The following is a 24,256-nucleotide window of genomic DNA, read 5'->3' on the forward strand; positions in this document are numbered from 1 at the left end:
GACGTGGAGCTCGGATCTTGGTTTCCTGGTAAAGTGTTTCATGGTCTGTTCACTACACCTGCCAGCTGTGTGGGAAGAGTTGTATTCCATATATACGACCTTGAGGATACAACACACCCTTGCCATTTGTTTTCTTCAGAGGGGGAAGACTTAGTAAGAAGTGCCCCTGGATGCATTTTTGGCTCCTTTAATAAGGTCTTTGTTGATTAAGTCTAAGGTCCAAGAACCCCAAGTATCCATCAGACCCGAAGGCATTAACCAGACCCGTCACTCTCCTTTGATTACTCCTTCCCCTCAAAGTCTTCCACCCCCTGTTAGAATCGCTCAGAATCCTCTCGCCATGAACACCATTACACTCACACACACGCATTTGAGCAAAAAATACACATGGAGCCAGACTGACATAAATATCTGGAGAATTCAGGAACAAAATATCCTATAACCTACTTTTTTTGTTTTAATGTTTCAGGGAGCAGTAAATATTCTTTATTCTCACCTGAATTAGAGAGTTGCTTTAATTTTTCCATCCTATGTAGTGGGTGTGGCCAATGGTAATAAATGAGTTAGCACCTTTATTTGTGAAATTGAGGGGCTGGTGTTGTGGTGAAATGGGTTAAGCTGCCTCCTGTGACATCAGGTCCCATATCAGAGTGCAGGTTCAAGTCCCAGCTGCTTTGCTTCCAATCCAACTGCTTGCTGATGCTCCTGGGAAGGCAGCAGAAGATGACCCAAGTGCTTGGGCCCCTGCCACCCCTGTGGGAGACCTGGATGGAGTTCCTGGATCCTGGATTTGGCCTGGCACAGACCTGGATGCTGTGGCCATTTTAGGAGTGAACCAGCAGATGGAAGATCTCTCTCTCTCTCTCCTCTCTTGCTCTCTTTCTCTCTCTCACACACACTCTTTTGCTCTTTTTTTTTCCCTAAAGATTCATCTCATCTATTTGAAAGGCAGAGTTACAGAGAAAGAGGCAGAGAGAGAGAGAGAGGTCTTCCATCCACTGGTTCACTCCCCAAATGGCCACAAAGACTGGGGCTGAGCCAGGCCACAGCCAGGAGCCAGGAGTAGCCCCTTCTGCATCTCCCATGTGGGTCCTGGGGCCCAGGTGGTGCCATCCTCCGTTGCTTTCCCAGGAGCACCAGCAGGGAGCTGGACCGGAAATGGAGCAGCCAGGACTCAACCAGCGCTCACATGGGACGCCAGCACTGCAGTCTGGGGCTCTAACCCACTGTGCCACAACACTGGCCCCTTTTGCTCTGCCTTTTAAATAAATAAATAAATCTTTTTTTTTTTTTTTTTTTTTTTAAGTAGAGATGAATGACATACATAAATAGGAAAAACCGGCTTCACTTAAAGAAGCAGGAAAGTTTTCAGGAGAACCTGAAACTGCAAGCTGAGCAAATGAGACTCACGATACACCTAATCGGGCACTCAACGCTCACCCTTTGCCATTGATAATGAAAGTGCGCAGCCCCTTCCAGAAAAGCTCATCAGTGTTTTGGTTGTGGGCTTCCTGTTGCTGCATATGGGGATAGTTATCTATCATAAATCTTACATTTGCTGGCTCTTTAAGTTCATTACGTCTGAAATTAAAGAAGGGCATGGCCATGAGCCCCATCTTTCCAAACATGATCATCTGTCACTTGCAGTTTTCGGCTTTCTCTTTTAAGACTTTGAGTCACTTTTGCATTTCCCCAGTAAGAATGCTGAAGTTTTTCCTTAAAGAAAAAGTCCAGTTTGTTCCAATTCACTGAAACTACTATGCCCTTATACTTTATACTTTAGATCATAAGCCAAAATTTATAAGCTTAATCCATTTCCTCAAATCCACGGAGTTACAATCTCCAATAGTTTGGTGCTACAGTTGGACTATATTTTTCTAAAACTAGTTCTCTCCCTGCGGACCTATAAGTATGAACCATTTCTAGAAGATCCCAAATTTCTTTTACCCCATGCCTGGATTTGATTAGCAATGAATAACAATGTTCAATGTATAGACACGCTACTTTTTAAAATAGGCTTTGGAGATCAGAAATGAAAGGAAAGCAAAAAATCATGATAATGTATTACGTATGCAAACATTTAATTTTCTTAACTATCTTTAAAGTGTATACCCAGCCCCATATTTTCTCAACATGCTAGGGGAAAGGTCAGACATTTGCATTGTGAATGCAATAATTGTATGAGGAGTCATTTTGCAACGAGGGCCACCTTTCACAGCAATTTAAAAGATTCTTTATCAATTTCCAGAGCAGTTAAAATTTCTCATTTTTAATAGTAACTGCCACATATGAAATGTAGGAATGCTGTGCCTCATAAATAAACACAGGAAATATGTGCAGTCCAGGCGCATACATGCCAAGGAGGAAGCCTGGCAGCTGGGACACATTAGCAGTGCCAGAGGGGTCGCCATCTGGGCATGTGCGTCGAAACACATCTGCATTGCTGGCGCAGGGCGGCCCTGCATCTGGATCGCATCACCCGCGTTCTCCCCACCCACACATCATAGCAGGAGGAATTTCCTGGTGAATCAGATGCAGCCGAAAGGTACCATGTTTTTTTTTTTTTTTTTTCCTTGTTGCCATGCACATAATGAATCTGAAAAGAATTGCAGTTCAAGTCAAAACAAAGGTATCTTTCATTTGTCTAATTGGACAGCATGATGAATGAGCCATACAATATTAAAATAAGGAAAGAAAGAAGAAGTTGTGTGATACTCATTTCCTTTGCATTGCAAATCCTGAACTTTTTAGAACCGCGCGTGCATGTGTATGTGTATGTGTGTGTGTGTGTGTGTGTGTGTGTGTGTACGGGGTGCAGAGAGATGAGAGATGCTCAGAGATAAGCAAGACGTTCTCATGGAAACAAATGCCTCCAGGAAACACTGTTGCTTTCAGTACAAGGCAATGGAGGAAAGTGTGGACATAATCAGCCAAGAAAAACGTATGCAATCTTGGCCCATGAGAAGTCCTCAGAAATTCAGTTAGCTCGTAGTTCTATCTCCAGATCAATCCAAATACTTGGTTTTGTCACTGGAAACTCTTGAAGGAGATTTTGCGATGTTACGCATGCATGCAGCAGGCATGTAGGTTCGTGGATCTGAGGATTTGTGCCTTGCCTCGTTTTCAAAAGATTTCAGCCCTTGCAATGCTTTATTGGCATAGCAATATTTTCTTGTGTTTCACAGCGATTAATAGGCAGGAAGTTTGATTTAAATAGAGCAGCGTTTCAATCTGTGGTGAATTATTTGCCTATGCATTGAGGCAAGTTAATAGAGTGTCTGAAACCCAAACTCTGTGGATGTCGGTGCCAGGTCCTCTATGGAGGCGTGCAAGGGTTCTTTGCTGGCACTGTCCTCACTTCCCGCAGCGACGAGAAGTAGGTGTGCAGAAGAGAAGGTGGCAGGGGTGGTGTTTAGTGACTTTTTATTTTTAATTAACTGTTGTTCATAGAGTTGGAAATAATTTGACTTCCACGCCCTGCCTATTCACGGTCTATACTGTGCTAAAATTGTGACTATTTGAAAACATCCAGGTATTTAGTAATATCTCAGACAAAATAAGAATATTCTACCTTCTCTCCACTTTTGGTCTGTACTTTTTTGGCATCACATAGAAGTGGTTCATGGCTGGCACCGTGGCTCACTTGGCTAATCCTCCACCTGCGGCACCAGCACTCTGGGTTCTTGTTCTGGTCGGGGCGCCGGTTCTGTCCTGGTTGCTCCTCTTCCAGGCCAGCTCTCTGCTGTGGCCTGGGAAGGCAGTGGAGGATGGCCCAAGTGCTTGGGCCCTGCACCCGCATGGGAGACCAGGAGGAAGCACCTGGCTTCTGGCTTCAGATCGGCGCAGTGTGCCGGCCGTAGCGGCAATTTGGGGGGGTGAACCAACAGAAGGAAGACCTTTCTCCCTGTCTCTCTCTCTCACTGTCTAACTCTGCCCGTCAAAAAAAAAAAAAAAAAAAAAAAAAGAAGCGGTTCGTTGTTTTTATTTTTTTTTAAGATTTATTAATTTACATGAAAGTTAGAGTTACACAGAGAAAGAAGGAGAGGCAGAGAGAGAAAGAGAGGTTTTCCATCCACTGGTTCACTCCCCAGTTGGCCAAAATGACTGGAGCTGTGCCGATCCAAAGCCAGGAGCCAGGAGCTTCTTCTGGGTCCCCCACGCAAGTGCAGGAGCCCAAGGATTTGGCCATCTTGTACTGCTTTCCCAGGCCACAGCAGAGAGCTGGATTAGAAGTGGAGCAGCTGGGATTGGAACCGGAGCCCATATGGATGGCTACAGCACAGTGCTGGCCCCTTGTGTTTTATTTTTAAACTTTACTTCTAAGTAAATCATTTCCTTTAAGTATTTCTAATACACTGCTCTGATGTACACAGCTCAGAGCAACAACAGAACGTAATCATCAAAGTATCACTTCAGAAGGTGGACATATTTGTTAAAAGTCGATCTGAGGAGCTGGCATTATGGCACAGTGGGTTAAGCCGCCACTTGAGACACTGGCATCCCATATGAGTGCTGGTTTGAGTTATCAGCTGCTCCACTTCCAATCCAACACTCTGCTGATGCCCCTGGGATAGCAGCAAAAGATGGTCCAAGTACATGGGCCCCTGCCGCCCACCTGGGAGACCTGGATGGAGTTCCAGTTCCTGCTTGGCCCAGCCCTAGGAATTATGTCCATTTGGGGAGTGAACCAGCAGATGGAAGCTCTTTCTCTATCTCTCCTTCTCTGTCACTTTGCCTTTCAAATAAATAAATCAATCTTTACAAACTAAAGTTGATCTGAAAGTGTTCTGAGATTTTTAAATTTACTCCTTTCCTCTTCAGTATGTGGCCCAAATTGTGCATGAAATAAAGTGAGAGTAATACTTTATCTAGGCTGGCGCCGCGGCTCACTAGGCTAATCCTCCACCTAGCGGTGCCGGCACACCGGGTTCTAGTCCCGGTCGGGGCACCAGATTCTGTCCCGGTTGCCCCTCTTCCAGGCCAGCTCTCTGCTGTGGCCCGGGAAGGCAGTGGAGGATGGCCCAAGTGCTTGGGCCCTGCACCCCATGGGAGACCAGGAGAAGCACCTGGCTCCTGCCTTCGGATCAGCGCAGTGCGCCGGCCGCAGCACGCCACTGTGGCGGCCATTGGAGGGTGAACCAAAGGCAAAAGGAAGACCTTTCTCTCTGTCTCTCTCACTATTCACTCTGCCTGTCATAAAAAAAACTTTATCTATAATAAATCATAACTTCAGGGTATAAGTAATATGTACAGATAACATTATCTTCAGTATATAAAGTGATTCACACATATTACTGTGTGTGCACTTTCCACTTTTTTTTAAAAAGGTTTATTTATTTATTTGAAAGTCAGAGCTACACACAGAGAGAAGGAGAGTCAGAGAGACAGAGAGACAGAGAGAGAGAGAGAGAGAGAGAGAGATTGGTCTTCCATACTCTGGTTCACTCCCCAATTGGCTGCAACAGCTAGAGCTGCGCAGATCCGAAGCCAGGAGCCAGGAGCTTCTTCCAGGTCTCCCATGCGGGTACAGGAGCCCAAGGACTTGGGCCATCTTCTGCTGCTTTCCCAGGCCATAGCAGAGAGCTGGATCGGAAGTGGAGCAGCCGGGACCCATATGGGATGCCGGCACCACAGGCAGCTGCTTTACCTGCTATGCCATAGCACCGGCCCCACTTACTACTTTTTTGATAATATCGCCCCCTTGCTTCTTTGTAAACTACCATTTCAACTCTAAGTAACCTGGTTCACACTATCTGTTATATTTACTTAGCCTTTCCATTCCACCATGCATATACTATGGCAGTATCAGAATTACTGAACCATATCCCCTTGGGGCACAGTTTTGTCAACTAAAGTACTGTGCTTATGTGCAGCTGCCACTGCCTTAATCTTACAGACTCTGCTCATCCGCCGTCACTTGGGTCAGCAGCTTTCCTTCCAAGCCCCTCGGTGAGGCTGTTTCACACACAGTAATGCAGTTAGACCCTCTTGCCAAGTCTGCATCGCTTCTTGGGATTCCCCAACCTCTTAAGTGATTTGTTGAACTTTCCATACTTCAAGGTTCACTTTTTGTGCTGTGTAGTTCTATGAGATTTGACAAAGGCAGAACGTCTTGGTTCACAATTATAGTGTTGCACAGATTAATTTTACTGCCCTAAAATGTCCCTTGTTTCACCGGTTGAACCCACTTATTCCTCCTAAACCAGTGGCGGCGTTGGCACACCGGGTTCTAGTCCCGGTCGGGGCGCCGGATTCTGTCCCGGTTGCCCCTCTTCCAGTCCAGCTCTCTGCTGTGGCCAGGGAGTGCAGTGGAGGATGGCCCAAGTGCTTGGGCCCTGCACCCCATGGGAGACCAGGAGAAGCACCTGGCTCCTGGATTCCGATCAGCGTGGTGCACCGGCTGCAGTGTGCCAGCCGCAGCGGCCACTGGAGGGTGAACCAAAGGCAAAAGGAAGACCTTTCTCTCTGTCTCTCTCTCTCACTGTCCACTCTGCCTGTCAAAAAAAAAAAAAAAAAAAAAAAAAAAAAAAAAGTTATATATTGGTACCTCATCGTTGTTTCAATTTGTAATTCCTTAATGACATACAATGATGGGCTCCTTCTCATATGCTTATTTGCCGATTGTGTACTCTCCTTGATGAGTGGTCTTTTCTGATATTTTGGCAATTTTTAAATAATTATCTTTTATAATTGAATTGTATGAATATTTTAGACATGAGTTCTTTATCAAAGATGTGTGTTTGCATATACTTCCTCCCAGTCTGTGGGGTTTTTTTTTTTTTTTAAATATCTTTCAGGAACTGGTGTTGTGGTGTAACAGGTAAAGCTGCCTCCTGCAGTGTCCGCATGCATTTGGGCGCCAGTTTGAGTCCTGGCTGCTCCCTTCTGATCCAGCTCTCTGCTATGGCCTAGGAAAGCAGTGGAAGATGGCCCAAGTGCTTGGGCCCCTGCACCCACTTGGGAGACCTGGAAGAAGCTCCTGGCTCCTGGCTTCGGATCGGCCCAGCTCTGGCCATTGCGGCCATCTGGGGAATGAACCAGCGAATGGAAGACCTTTCTTTCTCTCTCTCTGCCTCTGCCTATCTGTGGCTCTGCCTTTCAAATAAGTAAATAAATAAATCTTTAAAAAATATCTATCATAGACAGTTTTTAATTTCAATAAAATCCAAATTACTAATTTTTGTGCTTGTGGATCATGTCTGAAAACTCATCACCAAACCAATTTCATCAAGATTTCTTTCTCAAGTTACCTTCTAAAAGTCCTATTGGTTTTTCATTTTCCATTTGGATATCAGGTCTATTTTGAATAAAGTTTTGTGAAAGGTATAGAGAGTGTGTCTGGGATAACTGATTTTGTTTTGCATATGGATGTCCAGTTGTTCCATCCTCATTTCTTGCAGAGTGTTCTTTCTCCACTGAATTGCATTTGCTCCTTGGACATGCATCAAATGACTATATTTATGTAGGGATGTGGTTTAAGTTTGTTGCTACATATGAAATAGCTGGCTGAAATCTTGATTGGGATTGTTCAGAATCAAGTTGGGAAGAACTGGCCCTCTGAATGGTACTCAAATTGAGCCTTCCGACCAACAAATATAAACAACTTTCCATTTATGTTACATCTTTTCCTTAACATTTATTTTAAAAATTTGAGAGGTAGACACACACACACACACACACACACACAGAGTGAGAGAAAGAGAGGGAGAGAGCTCTCATTCATTGGTTCACTCTCCAAATAACCACAATAGCCAGGGTTGGGCCAGGTCAGAGCTGAGAGCTAAGAACTCAATCCAGGTCTCCCACATGGTTTGCAAGGCCCAACTACTTGCGCCATTATTTGCTGCCTCCCAGGGTGCATATTAGCAGGAAGCTGGAATCAGGAGCAGGCCTGGGAACTGAAACCAGGCATTCTGATATGCGATGCAGTATCCCAAGTCCATGCCTTAGCCACAGACTAACAACACACCCACTTTATTCTCAGTTATCTGTTTATAGATTCTGCCCATATTTTGATAGAGTTATGCCTATGTATATAGTTATGCTTTTATTAATGCTATGTTTTAAATTCCTATTCCAGTTGTGTGCTGCTAATGTGTAATAAAATAATTGACTTTGTATATTGGCCTTCTATCTTGCAACATTGAGATAATTACTTATCAGTCCAGAAATTTTTTTGTTGGTTCTTTGGAATTTTCCATATGGACAATCATGTGATTTGCAAGCAAAGACAGTTTTATTTCTTTCTCCCCAATCAATATATTTTTTATTTCCTTTTTTGATCTTACTGCAAAGCTAGTAGTCCTAGGATAAGGCTGAGTAGGGGTGATGAAAGGGACAATTTTATCTTCTTTTTTATCTTAGGAGGAGAGCATCTAGTTTTGAACTATTGAGTACAGCTGTAGGTGTTTGTATACTCTTCATCAAGTTTAGAAAGTGCCCTTGACTCCTGGTTTGCTGAGTTTTTGTATAATGGGTGTTGCGCTTTGTCAGGTGTTTCCTACGTCCATTGATAAAATCCTATGACCTTCTCACGCCTCTTGAGTGCTTACATTAATTGATTTTTAATTGTTAAATGAGACTTTCACACCTGAAATCAATCCCTATTGGCTGTGGTGTACAATTGTTTTATACCTTGTTGATTTGATTTGCTGATGCTTTGTTGAGAACTTAAACATTTATGTTTAGAAGAGAGATTGTTCTATAGCTTTCCTTTCCTGTAATGTCTTCATCTGCTTTTGATATGAGGGTACTACTGGCCTCAATGAATGAGTTTGAAAGTGTTCCCTCTGCTTATATTTTCTGGGATAATTTTAGAAAATGGGTATCACTTCTTTAAATGGTGGAATTTACTGGTGAAACCATCTGGGCTTTTTTTTTTATTATTTTAGGAAGGTTACTACTTTTTCAGTTATTAATTATTGATTCAACTTTTAAAAATAATAATAGGCCTATTGAGCTGATTGATTTCTCTTTGTGTGGATTTTGGTATAATTTACATCTTTCAAGGGAGTAGTCTATTTCTTCTTCTTCTTCTTTTCTTTTTTTGACAGGCAGAGTTAGACAGTGAGAGAGAGAGACAGAGAGAAAGGTCTTCCTTCCATTGGTTCACCCCCCAAATGGCCTCCACGGCTGGTGCGCTGCGGCCGGCGCACCACGCTGATCCGAAGCCAGGAGCCAGGTGCTTCCTCCTGGTCTCCCATGGGGTGCAGGGCCCAAGCACTTGGGCCATCCTCCACTGCCCTCCCGGGACACAGCAGAGAGCTGGACTGGAAGAGGAGCAACCAGGACAGAATCCGGCGCCCTGACCGGGACTAGAACCCAGAGTACCGGCACCACAGGCAGAGGATTAGCCTAGTGAGTCCTGGTGCCGGCCATGTCTATTTCTTCTAAGCTATTCAAGTCTTGGGGCATGGAATTATTAAAAATATTCCTTTAGATTCCTTTTATGCTCATGGAATCAGTAATGTTAATCATTCCTTTTTTAGGAATCTTTTCTTTTAATTTTTTGTTGATAATTAAAAGATGTATATTTTTTTCAATTCTTTATATAAAGGCAACAAGTTTCATGTATTTCATATATACAGTTTTAAGAACATAATGATACTCCCCACCCTTCACTCCCTCCCTCCTTCTTTCTTTCTTATTTTTCTTTTAATTTTTGCAATGACATACTTTGAATTTACTTTATAATCACAAGCTTATTCTTTTCTTTAAGTTTTAAAGATGGGGACTGATGGGGGTGGGGAGAGGGACCATTCATCCACTTGTCCCATTAGAGACTTTGCCACAGTTATCTAAAATTCCTAGTTTGATAATTCCAGTATCTCTGCCATAAATGAGACTGGTTCTCATGCTTGCATCTTCTCTTCAGATTAATTTTTCTTCACTTAGCAGACCTTGCAAGGTTTAGCTGGAAGGCAGACCTGATGTACTGGGAAGTAGGAATTGGGATAAAGGGGTTTAGTGTGAGGTTCTGTGCCACTTTAGTTAGGAGCTGAGTTGTGCTTAGTTAGTATTTGCTGCTGGTGCCAGAGCCTTCAGCTTCCACTAATGCCCTTTTGTGTCTCCCCTGTTATCTTCGGGTCTCCCTAAAAACTCCATATGGAGAACTAAGCCTTGTGGCTCTCTCAGCTCTAACACACTGTTGTTATTCTGGCCCCTACTGGTACAGGGGTGAGGAGTGGGGTTGGTGGAGGAGTTCTGTTATCCTATGGTCAAGTCTCTCTTGCGTCTCTGTCTCTGGACTGTGGCCTTCCCAAGTGGTGCTGAGCTGTGGATTTCCCTTAGGTGAGACAGGAGGATGAGAGGAAGATGGAGTTGGGTGACTTCTCTCTTCCTGTGTTGCTCAAGCTCTGATAAAACACTTCCCTTTTGCTGATGCGAGCCTTGTTATGGGGAATGCTCTTGGTCAAGTTCAAGATGGCTTCTCTCTCCAGTCCCTTTGCCAGAAGCATGGGAGTTTCTCTTGGTTCTTCACCATGCTGGGGTTCCTGGCAGCAAATCCTAGGAAAATGTGGGGCACCCATAGGACTGAGGCCCCCTAGGAGTTTCTTGGTCTCACATTAGTTGATGTTGTTTCCAACAGTTCTTCCAAGCTCCTAGCAGCCCATGGCTCTGGCAGCTCCCGCTCCCAAGAGGCAGATCTTGGCTGGGATTCCCTACATTCACCTGTCTCCACAGGTTTCGAGGTGGCAATTTTCCCTGTGACCTGAATTCTCTGGTAGGCCCAAGAAAAGCAACTGATACTCAGTTTGTTCAGGATTTTTCTTGCTGTGAAATGGAAATGATGCCATCCAAGACTTCTACATGTTGGAACTGGAACCAGAAACGCTTCCTATTTTTAACATGCCATCATTTTAAATATCAGGAAACTGAAGGTCACTGTGGTTAGATGAATGATTACAGTCTTCCAATGCCCATGCTGCCTCAGTTCCTATCACTACATTCACAAAAATCAGCCCATCCTCAGATAAAGCACGTGGCAGAACAGAAGTGTATGACAGAAGTGTTTATCCCAATTCCTACTTCCCAGTACATCAGGTCTGCCTTCCAGCTAAACCTTGCAAGGTCTGCTAAGTGAAGAAAAATTAATCTGAAGAGAAGATGCAAGCATGAGAACCAGTCTCATTTATGGCAGAGATACTGGAATTATCAAACTAGGAATTTTAGATAACTATGGTTAATATTGCAAAGTCTCTGATGGGACAAGTGGATGAATGGTCCCTCTCCCCACCCCCATCAGTCCCCATCTTTAAAACTTAAAGAGAACAATAAACAGGAGCAGTGCTCTTGAAAAAAGAAAGAAAGAAACCCAATTGGTCAAAGTCTCCTAACAGGGAGAATGTAGCTCAATGGCTCAGTATTTGGTTTAGTTTCATAAAGGTATTTAGAGAAGGATCCTTTTATTAGCAAACCAATTTTACAGGATAGGATTGAGTTTGCATAAATGTTATAGACAAATTGTCTCCTGAATACAGTCAGAGTCAGCTAATGGCACTGCACACTCACGATGTACCAGTCGTCGTGAGGGACATTCTCATAGGCAACGTTTCAGGATTGCAGCTCTGCAAGACGGGTCCCTATCTTAGGTGTCTGCATTTTGCAAAGAAGGAAACCAGAGTTTGGCATATTTAGGGAGCTTGTCCTTTACACGAGAGCAAAGGACTCATGAGGTTGGATTCCAGCCTTCTCTCTGCAACTAATTAGCTATATGACTCTGGCCAAGTTGCTGAATCTCCCTGAACTGTATTTCACAAAAGGGATAAAAAATAATTACCTCCCAGGGTAACCGAGCTAATGTACCAAAGGCACTTGTCATGGCTATAATAACAGTAACTCACATATATATTTTATATGCTTACATAGTAATTTTACCTATTACTATTATGGTAATTATCATGATTACCATAATAGAAGCTATTATACTAATTATAATTAATATGTTATGAATATGCTGGCAGAAATTATAATATCAAGTCACATAAATAAATTTTATGATATGGTTCCTTGTAGAAAAAAATCCTAGAAACTTCATGGGTCTTCTAAATGTGTTCAAAGATCTAAGTAGCTTGGTAGGGCCACGTACTCTTGGATGCCAAAAGGAACAGTTTGAGAGCTTGGTTCTGCCTACATGAGGTATTTGTTTTAGGTCAGCATTTATGGAAATACACCCATCAAATTCCATCCCACAGGCATTACATTGGGAAACGCATTAGGTCTGGTATTTTTTCAGTGTTGTTCAGGCAGAATGCAATAAGAAAGCTAGAAACCAGGGTTAGACTAGGCTAGTGGTGCTCTGGGAACCATTTCTAGTTCAAGTGGGTGCAGCCATCACCGAGAATCCCTGCAATGGCTGTGTTCTGCTGATGGCTCTGGAAGAGAACCCTTAGGAGGGGAACAAAACATGGATCAAACCTCTAACTTTGAGCCAAAGATTGTCCCAGAGACACTCAGGGGACGGTGTTTCTTTGGGACAAGGCCAATAGTAGGCTGATGGGCAAGTAACTATCTCAGAGTCCAGCCAAGTCCATGAGCTGATCCAGCAGTATCCCGGCGGGACCTCCATGAGACCCAGATCTCTCTTGACCGCTATGGGTCACCTCTGGGTGCCTGACTTTGTCAAAGGACTAGATGAGATCACCTCCAGGAAAGGCCATGGTCACAGTCACCTGGTCACCCCCAAGGTGATCCTCAAGACCACACAGCCCTCCGGTGGCTGTAGAACAATGATGCTGTGTTAGAAGGACACAGAAACAGTAACTTAGGAGCAAAAGTGGGATTACTGAGAGAGGGCAGTGGTGGTGGGGTGGCCAAGAGCATGATCTCAAGGGGTATTCTAGGTAGCCAGGAGAGCAGAGGAAGCAGCTCAGACAGAAGAGTCCAGTATGGGGCCGTGGTGGTGGTGGTGTAGCAGGTTAAGACGCCACCTTGGATGCCAGCATCCCATACGAGCACTGGCTGTCTCCACTTCCCACTCAGCTCTCTGTTAATGTGCCTGGGAAAGCAGTGGAAGTTGGGCCCTGCCAGCCACATGGGAGACCCAGATGAAGCTCCTGGCTCCTGGTTTTGGCCTGGCTCAACTGTGGCTGCTGTGAACCAGTGATGGAAGATCTATCTCTCTCCTTCTGTCTTTCCTTCTCTCTCTGTAACTCTGCCTTTCAAATAAATAAATACTTTAAAAAAAGAAGGTTTCAGCTTTCTGGTTCCACTTTCACCTTAAAACAGTTTTGGATGGCATTACTTCCACTTCTTTTTATTTTTTTACATTATTTATTTTATTTGGAAGTCAGAGTTACATAGAGAGAGAAGGAGAGGCAGAGAGAGTGAGAGGGAAGTCTTCCATCCGCTGGTTCATTCCCCAATTGGTTGTAATGGCCGGAGCTGTGCCAATCTGAAGCCAGGAGCCAGGAGCTTCTTCCAGGCCTCCCACATGGGTGCAGAGGCCCAAGCACTTGGGTCATCTTCAACTGATTTCCCAGGCCATAGCAGAGAGCTGGATTGGAAGTGGAGCAGCTGGGACTCGAACTGGTGCCCATATGGGATGCCGGCACTGCAGGCGGCGGCTTTACCCACTACGCCGCAGCACTGGCCCCGTTACTTCCATTTCACAGCAAGAAAAAACCTGAACAAACTTAGTATCAAAAAACTGTGCTGCTGGGGCTGGCACTGGGGCATAGCAGGTAAAGCTGCCACCTGCAGTACTGGCATCCCATATGGGGGCCGGTTCAAGTCCTGGCTGCTCCACTTCCGATCCAGCTCTCTACTATGGCCTGGGAAAGCTGTGGAAGATGGCCCAAGTACTTGGGGCCCCGCACCTGTGTGGGAGACCTGGAAGAAGCTCCTGGCTCCTGGCTTCAGATTGGCACAACTCCGGCTGTTGCGGCCATCTAGGGAGTGAACTAGCGGATGGAAGACACCCCCACCCCAGCCTCTGCCTCTGCCCACCACAATCTGAGCCACCTTGAGTCAGAACCTCCAATGGTTACAAGTCCTGAAAGGAGACCCCCCACCTCCCAGGGAGTTCTGTCTGTGGCCAGGCCGGGCCAGTGTGTGAGGCCCACACTAACTGGTACAGTGACCCACATCTTCCATGAGTTGACACCGGATCAACCTCATCCATGACAAGACAAGGACCGTCTGTTTGGCACAGGCCACTTGGAAAACCATCAAATAGAAGTGGCAGAAGAGTGGGAGGGCCCAGCGTGAAGCTGGAGGCTCCTGTGGCATTGTTTTACAAGGGTGGGGGCTTCCAGTGCCAAGTCCCCACCTGTGTCACAGTAGAGACAGGGCATTTTCTGCACCTCAAATCCAGAGATCATTATCAGCTATAGAGAAAAGATGGAAGAGAGCTATGAATGGACTCCTTCAGAAAAGACTCCATAAAATTGACCTTAATGGGCCTGCGCTGTGGCGTAGTGGGCTAAGCCTCTGCCTGCAGTGCCAGCATACCATATGGATGCTGGTTTGAGTCCCAGCTGCTCCTCTTCTGATCTAGCTCTCTGCTATAGCCTGGGAAAGCAGTAGAAGATGGCCCAAGTGTTTGGGTTCCTGCACCTGTGTGGGAGACCTGGAAGAAGCTCCTGGCTCCTGGCTTTGGATCAGCCTAGCTCTGGCCATAGCAGCCATTTGGGGAGTGAATCGGTGGATGGACGACTTCTGTCTCTCCCTGTCTCTCTGTAACTCTGCCTCTCAAATAAGTAAATAAAATCTTTTTAAAAATCGATCTTAGGCATTTCCATTTTGCAGATAAGGAAACCACAGTTCATAGATCTTTGAAGATGTTTTCTTTGATACGAGAGTGGAAAACTTAGTGAGGTGTGGTTCTGGTCTCATTCATTCACTACATGAGGTCAGCACAGGGTTTGCAGGAGTGCGTTTCCATGGACATGCAAAGCAGTACTGCCAAGGCACCCGACTGCTAATGAAACAGTGTTGGGAGCCCCAAACTTCCATTCCCACTCCTCCCAGTCCTCCCTTCCCCGGACCCTGGCAGTTCATGCACAAAAGGAAAACTGGTTTCTTTAAGTCAGGCTTTCTCACCTTCAGCACGATTGACATTTTGGTGCCGATAACTGTTGCTGTCCAGGATACACTAATGCATACCGTGGGAAGCAGCAGATGATGGCTCAAATACTTGGGTCCCTGCCACCCGTGTGGGAGACCCGGATGGTATTCCTGGCTCCTGGCTTTGGCCCATTGCAGACATTTGGGGGAGTAAACCAGTGGATGACAGATGTCTTTCTCTCTCTCTCCCTGTCTTTGTCACTCTGACTTTCAAAAAAAACATAGAAATATAAAAATCTTAAAAAAAAAAAGTCTCCCGGAGTCACAATTGCACCTGGTTGAGAACCACTGACTTAAACCAAAGCAGCTTCCCCACAGCGGTGACAGCAGGGGCAGGTGGCAGTGAGAGGACAGTCCAGCTGGCGCCGGCCGGCGGCTCCCAGCAGCCCCAGGTGACTCACGTTGTAGGACCGGCCGTGCCTCTGTCTCCACTGCACCAGCACTATCTGGGCGACCACCAGGGCGCAGAGGAAGATCAAGATCATCTCCACGTGCATGGACTCGTGGCCCTGGTGCAGCTTGGTCATCCTCTCCTGCTGCAGACTGCAACAGGCAGACGAGGTCACCAAAGTCCTCAAGCCTCACACACTGAGCACAAAAGCACAGGCTGGGCTCATGGGCATAACCGGGGATGTGAAGCATAGGGGCTGGTAGGCTCACTGCAGAGTTGTTCTTGGGTCCCTTCCTTCCCCTAGGTTTGGGATGGGGAAGCTGATTCTATCAGCCAAACCAGTACCTCTCAGCCTTGTCATTTCAAGTTAAGTGTTGGGAAGACCTGGGTTCCTGTACCCAGGGCTGCAGGAGAGGGCCCCCATCCAAATCCCAGGGGTGCCCCCTGCTGGAGAAAGTGTAGAAATGAGCCCACCGAGCCTAGTAAATATTCCTGCTTGAGTCCAGCTTCTTTGAGATGGAATCTTACTTAGAATGTGCTGGGAGGTGCATAGATGAATGAAACCTCTTAATTTATCAAGTCAGGAAGCTGAAGTCCAAGTAAGAGGCTTGCATAAAATCACGTGGCAGGGTGGGTATCGGGGCACAGCAGATTGAACGGCCCTGCGGGGTGCCTGAATCCCACTTTTGGGTGCCTGTGATGGAGTCCCACCACTGCTTCCCATCCAGCTTCCTGCTATGCACCTGGGCGAGAGCTAATGATGGCCCAAGCCCTTGGGTTCGTGGGAGACCCGGATGGAGTTTCTAGTTCCTGGCCTTGGCATGGTCCTGTCCCTGCTGTTGTAAGCACTTGGAAACTGAACTAGCAGATGGTAGCTTGCTCGCTCTCTCTCTCTCTCTGCCTTTCAAATAGACCAATCAATAAATCTTTACAAATCACAGGGCTTTAGTCTCTGTTGGAAGGTGAATACAGGAGAAAAGAATGATTTCTAGACTATCTTAAGAACAAATACATTTATTTCCCAGAAGCAATGGGAAGTGAAGAAGAATGGAAAGGGCACATGAGCTTAGTTAGGGCTGTTACAGCCCCACATGCAAAATAAATATTCAATATCCTATGCAAGTAATGGACAATCCACTTAGGACATGTTGATAAGCAGTGAATTCATAGTCTAACATAGGGCTAGCAAACAAGATGTGCTTTATGATAGTAATCTGTTTTGTGTATGTATAATTAAAACACATCTCAAATGGGTTAGCCTACATGGAAGAACATTTTTTTAAAGTTTTTAATGCCTGTCATTTTTTAAAATGATTTATTTGTTTGTTTGGAAGGCAGAGTTGCAGAGAGGCAGAAGCAGAGAAAGAGAGAGAGGTCTTCCATCTGCTGGTTCACTCCCCAATGGCCAGAGCTGTGCCAATCCAAAGCCAGGAGCCAGGAGCTTCTTCCCTATCTCCCATGTGGGTTCAGGGGCCCAAGGGCCATCTTCTACTGCTTTCCCAGGCCACAGCAGAGAACTGGATTGGAAGTAGAGCAGCCAGGACTGGAACCGGTGCCCATATGGGATGCCGGCACTGCAGGCGGTGGCTTTACCCACTATGCCACAGTGCTTGTCCCAGAGTATATTTAAACATATAAATTGACACAGAAATGTAACAGTTATTTACTGTTTTGGAGTAGGAATCCATCTATAATAGATTCCTATGGTGTAAAACATGTGGGCCTTTTCCTTTTTATTTCATTGCCTGTGGTGCTCATAGGCCCCTCAGTAGGTCCCGGAACACAGGGAAGCAGCAGCTAAAGGAAACCGGGGGGCGGCCTGTGCCTAAAGTAACCGTAACTGGACACTGCCACGTTTTGAAGGACAGATTAGCAGTGCTTTGCGGGACTGCATGGATCACACTGTGGACAACGGGAACTCTTTGCACTCTGGTCTGTCACGTCTTTGGGCTGTAGATACACATGGTTGTCCTGCCCCAGGCTCTCTGTCCCCGTAAGTTTACAAACCAAATGCTGATTCATTCAATTTCTCAAACTGATATGATGGAAATCTAATTTTTGGTAAAACAGCCATAAAAATTACTAGTCACTTACTTCCATGCATCATCGGCAGAGAGCTTTGTGTGAGAGATCTGAAAAACAAACAAACAAAACTCTTATCAAAATTTCCTTATTTTCTTGGCTTATATTTTAATGCATTATGGGGAAACCCAAACCATGAAAAACAGTGGTGTTCTCCAGTACTGAATCATTTAGGATGAAAATCCTAATAAAATAATTTGCTCACAGAACTAAAAGAAGGGGCTGGAGTTGTGGTGCAGTGGGTTAAGCCACTGCTTGCGATGCTGGCGTCCCATATCAGATGTGCTCGTTCGAGCCCCTGCTGCTCTGCTTCCAATCCAGTTCCCTGTGAACGCGCCTGGAAAGGTGGCAGATGGTGGCCCAAGTTCTTGGGTCCTTGCACCCACATGGGAGACCTGGGTGGAATTCCAGGCTCCTGATTTTCACCTGGCCCAGCTCCAGAGGTTGTAGCCATTTGGGGAGTGGACTAGTGGATGGAAGGTCTCTCTCTTGAATATCAAGTTCAAGTTCCAGGTTTTAGAGACAGAGCTGACCAGATGACCAGAAGCTCTATTTCTTTAAAGTCTTGTGCACTTCTGTGAAGGAGTCATCATTACCAACCCAGGGAATGCAGTCAGCTGGCCTCAGGGCCTCACAGCTTGAGCTGGAAGGCACAAGCCAACCCCAGCACAGAGTCCACTCTGTGCTCCTTTCCCTCGATGACTGCCAGTCCATTGCATGTGGTCATCTGAAGCCTTTAAGACTCATCACAGAGGAGCTGGTGCTGTGGCGTAGTGGGTAAAGCCACCACCTGCAGTGCCTGCATCCCATATGCGTACCAGTTCGAGTCCAGGCTGCTCCACTTCTGATCCAGCTCTCTGCTATGGCCTGGGAAAGCAGTAGAGGATGGTCCAAGTCCTTGGGCTCCTGCACCTGCGTGGAAGACTTGGAGGGTGCTCCTGGCTCCTGGCTTCAGATTGGACCAGATTTGGCTGCTGTGGCAATTTGGAGAATAAATAAGTGGATGGAAGACCTCTCTCTCTCTCTCTGCCTCTCCTCTCTCTGTGTAACTCTTTCAAGTAAAATAAATAAATCTTTTTAAAAAAGACTAATCACAAGGACATCATCTTTTTTTAAGATTTATTTATTTGAAAGGCAGAATTACAGAGAGGCTGAGACAGAGAGAGAAAGAGAGAGAGAGAGAGAGAGAGAGAGAGAGAGAGAGAGGTCTTCCATCTGCTGGTTTATTCCCCAGATGGCTGCAATGGCTCGAGCTACGCTGATCCTGAGCCAGGAGCCAAGAGCTTCTTCCAGATCTCCCATGAAGGTGCAGGGACCCAAAGACTCAGGCCATCCTCCACTGCTTTCCTAGGCCATAGCAGAGAGCTGGATTGGAAGTGGAGCAGCCAGGACTCTAACCGGCACCCATATGGGATGCAGGTACCGCAGTCATTGGCTCCACCTGCTACTCCACAGCACTGGCCCCAGGGACATCATCTTACAGCATCACCTTACAACCTCAAGGCAGATATCAACAGCTTTGGCTTACTCTCTACTCTTGTGGTGTAAAACGTACTGTCTGAAAGCGAATGCCCCAGGATGGCTAAGAATGGAAGGCCAAGAACGCGTCTCTTACACAAACCTGACATCAGCCAGATTCTCCCCCTGCACTGGCTTCAAATGTCGTCAGGAACTCTGACAGAGAGAAGGAAACAAGCACCATCCTTGGCTCAGTAGAGCGCCTTTCTCTCGAGGTACACCGGCTCCATAGCAAAATCTGCACTTTCTGATGGGGATTTGAGGGGTTCTCACACAAAACGGAACGGCTCCAGGTGACACAGATGCCCAGAGGCATGGGCAGTATCTGTACAATGCCAGTCCTTTCTGGAAAGAGGACGTGGATGGCACAGTGGTGACACTGGCAGCTGAGTTCCAGAGCAAAGCCAGCCTCAGATAACGCAGGTTTCCATCTCTGCTGATGTCTGCTGTGGGTTGAGAGCCCCGAGCCAAGCAGTCGCCCAACACCACGCTCTGTCAAAGCCCACTGAGCTGACTTGCTTCCTTACCTGATGACCTTGGACATATCACTAACCTGTCTTCATCTCTGTTTTCTCGCTGGAAACCAGAGAGGGATCCGTTAGCAGCTCTTTGCTACTGCATTGGAGGACTGAGCATCAACAAGAGACAGTAGGAGAGTTTTGTAGCAAAGTGCTTAATCCAGGTGCTAACTAGCTTAATAAAGGTTATAGCCTTCTTTTTGCTGTTTGAAAGCATCATGTTCACAGTGCTGGATTTTGAAACCAGTTTAAGGGCCAACCATTTGACACAGCTTTGGGACACTGCATCTCGTATTGGAGAGCCTCGGCTTGAGTCCCAACCCTGCTCTTACTCCAGCTACCTGTGAATGCATATCCTGAGAGGCAGCAAGAGGTGGCTCAAGTAACTGGGTCTTTGCCAATCACATAGTAGATCTGGACTGAGCTCCTGGCTCCTGTCTTCAGACTGGCCCAACCCTGGCTGTTGTAGGCATTTGTGGAATGAACCACCAAATGGAAGATCTCTCTCTCTCTCTCTCTCTCTCTCTGCTTTTCAAAAAACAAGATAAATAAATATTTTTAATGATAAAAACCAGAGTAAAATAGGGAGGTGCATTTTTTGTTATGTTGATAGAAAAGTTCCATTTGCTTTTATGAATAATAGACTTGAGCAGAACTGTCTCCAACTACCTACCAGATTCTATGTCATTTTTTTAAAGATTCTTTTTTTTTTTTTTTGAAAATCAGAGTTACACACACACACACAGAGAGAGAGAGAGAGAGAGAGAGAGAGAGTCTTCCATCTGCTGATTCACTCCCCAGATGGCCACAACAGCTGGAACTGTGCCGATCTGAGCCAGGAGCCAGGAGCTTCTTCTGGGTCTCCCATGTGGGAGCAGAGGCCCAAAGACTTGGGCCATCTTCTGCTGCTATCCCAGGCCACAGAAGAGAGCTGGAATGGAAGAGGAGCAGCTGGGACTAGAACCGGCGCCCATATGAGACCCTGGCGCTGCAGGCAGAGGATTAACCTACTGTGCAACAGTGCCGGCCTCGGCCCTGTCATTTTTAATAAAAGGTGATAAATTGTTCTTTTGAAGACCAGGAAAGTGTTCAGGGTGGAAACTGTACTTGAAAAGATTTCTGTTCAATACAAATGGGAACTCCCTTAACTCAAGTGACACTGCAACTCTTATTTCTTGGAGAAAAAGCGAATTAGGAAGTGGAGAGGACACTCTTAGACATTTCTCTTTTTAAAAAATATTTATTTATTTAAATGAAAGAGTGGACAGGTGAGGAGAAATATTCCACCTGTTGATTCACTCCCAAAATGACCACAACAGCCAGGCAGGACTGCACTTTCACCAGGAGTCCAGAACTTCATCCCAAGTCTCCTACATGGATGGCGGAACCCAAGTACTTGGGCCATCATCAGTGTCTTTCCAGGCACATTCGTAGGGAGCTGGATTGGAAGGAGAGCCGCAGGGGTTCGAACCCATGCTCCAATATGGGATGCCAGTAATGCAAGTTGAGGCTTGACCTGCTATACAATGCCAGCCCTGACATCTCCTTTCTAACAGTCGCCAGTAGTATCACATTTTTTTTTTCCTTAGGAGGGGCGATCTAATTTTTGGCAGTATAATAATATACTACTTTGCAAGCCCACTCAAGATCTTAAGGAAATTTACTTTGGGAATTATAATGATTGCAAAATTCTCCAGGAAGGCTAAGGATCACCAGGAGAATTCAGAAGAAGAGTAAAGAGTTGGGATGTGGCCTACCAGGCTCTGAAGTCACCAACTAAGCACAGAGATGAACTGCAAGTGCTACTGGTCTAGGAACAGGAAGAGAGATGAAGGAACAGAGTCCACAAATAGATCCGAGTGCATATGATTGGTGAGTAATTTTGAATCAGTGAGGAAAAAATGGAGTGTTCAATAAATGGTGCGGAGACAACTGGCTCGGCATTTGGAAAAAACTAAAGCTGGCTCCATACCTAATTCTGTGCTATAAAATATATCCCAGATGGAGCAAATATTTAAATGGAAGAAAAAGAAATCTTCAAAGTGCTAGAAGAAAATATGGGTAAACATTTCTATAATTGTGCATGGACAAGGCTATTTATTTATTTATTTGAAAGGTAGAGAGACAGCTCTCCCATCCAATGGTTCACTTCCCAAATATCCAGAACAGCTGGGGCTGGGCCAGTCTGAAGATATCTAGGAACTCCATCTAGGTCTCCTACCTGGTGGCAGGGGCTCAGGTACTTGAACAATCACTTGTTGCCTCCTAGGGTGCACATTAACAGGAATCTGGAATTAGGAACCAAAGCCAGGCACTCCAAACTGGGACACCAGTGTCTCAGGAGTTAAGTCAAATGCCTGTCTCTGAAGAGAGCATTTCTAAATATATTGTGGAGCCCAAAAATCATAAAATTTTTAAAAAATAACAGATTTTGAGAACATAAATTATAATCACCTATATTTGAAAGACCGATTGGGGAAAAGTCAACATTTGTGAGAGGCAGAAAGTAAATAAGCTAAGCTTAAACAGTTTTACAAATAAAAAAAGAGAGACAAACATCCTAAAAGGGCAAAGTACATGAACAAGAAATTCACAAAAGAAATACAAATGACCAGAAAATTTATGGAAAGATGCTCCATCTCACTACTAATAACTATGCTAAAACAAATACCTTAGCAAAAACAAGGTCTTTCAGCAAAATACAGTAAATAAAATATAAACCAGTCTTCATCCCTGCTTTAAGTACTGTGGAGGGTTGAATTGTGCCCACCCCTCACAGATATATTTGCATCTTAACACCCACTATTTGTGAATGTGACCATATGTGAAAATAAGGTCTTTGTAGATGTAATTAGAATCTTTAGGGTCGGTCCTAAATCCAATGACTGGTGCCTTTAAAAGAGAAAGGAAAGGGAGAGTTGATTCCTGGAGACACAGGCACAGAGGAGTGACACAAAACAAAAGCTCTTGTCTAGACCCACACAGGGAATGCAGTGATGCAGCCACAAGCTAGTAACAGCTGGAGTCACCAGGACCCGGAAGAGACAAGTAAGGGTTCCCTCCTGGAGTTTCTGGTGGGGGGTGGGGGGGAGATGGCCCTGCTGACACCTGTTATCCTGAACTGTGAAAGAACAAACTTCCATTGCTATGGCTTGTCTAGAAAACTAATGAAGGCACGTTCAGACTTCCACCCGGTCCCAGCCAGCAGTGTAGGTAGGGAGAAGGCAGCCCCAGGTCTGGCAGGCTGCGTGGGTCATGGGCGTACCTGCAGGCAGGGCCGTGAGAACATACTCGTTTCTCATAAATAGACATGTGGCACGTGGACTTGCACCTGGGCTTGGCCTGGGCATCCTGGGCAGGAGGCTGCCCACCTGGCACATCATGCTCTCAGTCAGAACGCGGGAAGAATGCCCCTCTCCTGCCACTGGCCCTCCTCACTTCACACCTGTACTGCCGGCTCCAAACCGACTGCACCCCTCTCAGCTCTTGCCTCACAAACGCAGTGGTCACACAAAAATCAACAACAAGTAGCAGAACCACAGTTAGCTCAGACACTACCCATGCCGCTGGGCCACATGTGAGCGGGAGGTGAGGAATTGGGCTCCCAGGGCTGTATTCACCAACGAGGGATTCACGCCTCAGGCCAAGGCTGCACCCTGTGGGTGGAGGGGACAGCCCCTCCCAGGTCAGAAAACAGAAACCAGAACCTGGAACGCAGGCCTCAGGCAGGCAGAAGAGGTAACTCCCAAATCCTTGTGCTGTCTGCTCTCTGCACTCCAACCCAAGGAGTCTCCCAGTACCTAAGGGGCCCCAGGGGCTGCAGCTGCAGGGGTGCGAGGGGGAAGAGGAAGGTGCTGTCTGCCCAGGAAGGTACTCTGGGAGCTGGGATCCAGGTCCTGAGGTTACATGTGGCTGTTTATTCATTAATTCATTCATTCGTTTACTTACTATTGACTGGAGCCTTGCCCCTTGCCAGGCTGGGTTCTGGGCGCTGGGAATCCAGCAGCTAGCAAAGTGGAACATGTACCAGCTCTTCGCGGCTTCCATGCTGTTAGAGTTTCTCAGTCAATGGGAAACATAAATAGGCTGCTGCTGGTGGTCGGGGTGAGGCTGAGCGTATGGGGTACCAGCATACACCGGCTGCTCAGTAACTGTCTATTTTCCTTTTATTATCCCAGGTTCTTATACGGTGTGGCTGGGGGCTGGTGCCGCGGCTCACTAGGCTAATCCTCCGCCTGCGGTGCCGGCACACCGGGTTCTAGTCCCGGTTGGGGACTGTCCCAATTGCTCCTCTTCCAGTCCAGCTCTCTGCTGTGGCCCGGGAGTGCAGTGGAGGATGGCCCAAGTGCTTGGGTTCTGCACCCGCATAGGAGACCAGGAGGGAGTGCCTGGCTCCTGGCTTTGGATCGGCGCAGCGTGCCGGCCATAGCAGTCGTTTGGGGGGTGAACCAACAGAAGGAAGACCTTTCTCTCTGTCTCTCTCACTGTCTAACTCTGCTTGTCAAAAAATAAATACATAAGTAAAATAAAAATAAAAAAGTGTGGCTGGGGTCGGGGCTGTGGCACAGTGGGTTAACGCCCTGGCCTGAAGTGCCGGCATCCCATATGGGCGCCAATCTAGTCCTGGCTGCTCCTCTTCCGATCCAGCTCTCTGCTATGGCTTGGGAAAGCAGTAGAAGAT

The 24,256-nt window shown here is 46.2% G+C and overlaps 1 protein-coding gene across 2 annotated transcripts in view; it reads right to left on the reverse strand.

Moving 5' to 3' along the window:
• Positions 1-24,256, reverse strand: part of RNF175 (ring finger protein 175) — a 53,597-nt gene that overhangs the window by 27,451 nt on the left and 1,890 nt on the right. For both annotated transcript variants that reach the window (XM_008267301.4, XM_002716894.5), the window contains exons 2-3: positions 17,552-17,589; positions 15,468-15,609 (exon numbers count right to left, since the gene is read on the reverse strand). In XM_008267301.4, coding sequence (XP_008265523.2) covers positions 15,468-15,609; positions 17,552-17,589 — 180 coding nt within the window. The remainder of the gene's footprint in view (positions 1-15,467; positions 15,610-17,551; positions 17,590-24,256) is intronic.

This window comes from Oryctolagus cuniculus, chromosome 8, assembly GCF_964237555.1.
Source record: "Oryctolagus cuniculus chromosome 8, mOryCun1.1, whole genome shotgun sequence".
Taxonomy (NCBI): Eukaryota; Metazoa; Chordata; class Mammalia; order Lagomorpha; family Leporidae; genus Oryctolagus; species Oryctolagus cuniculus.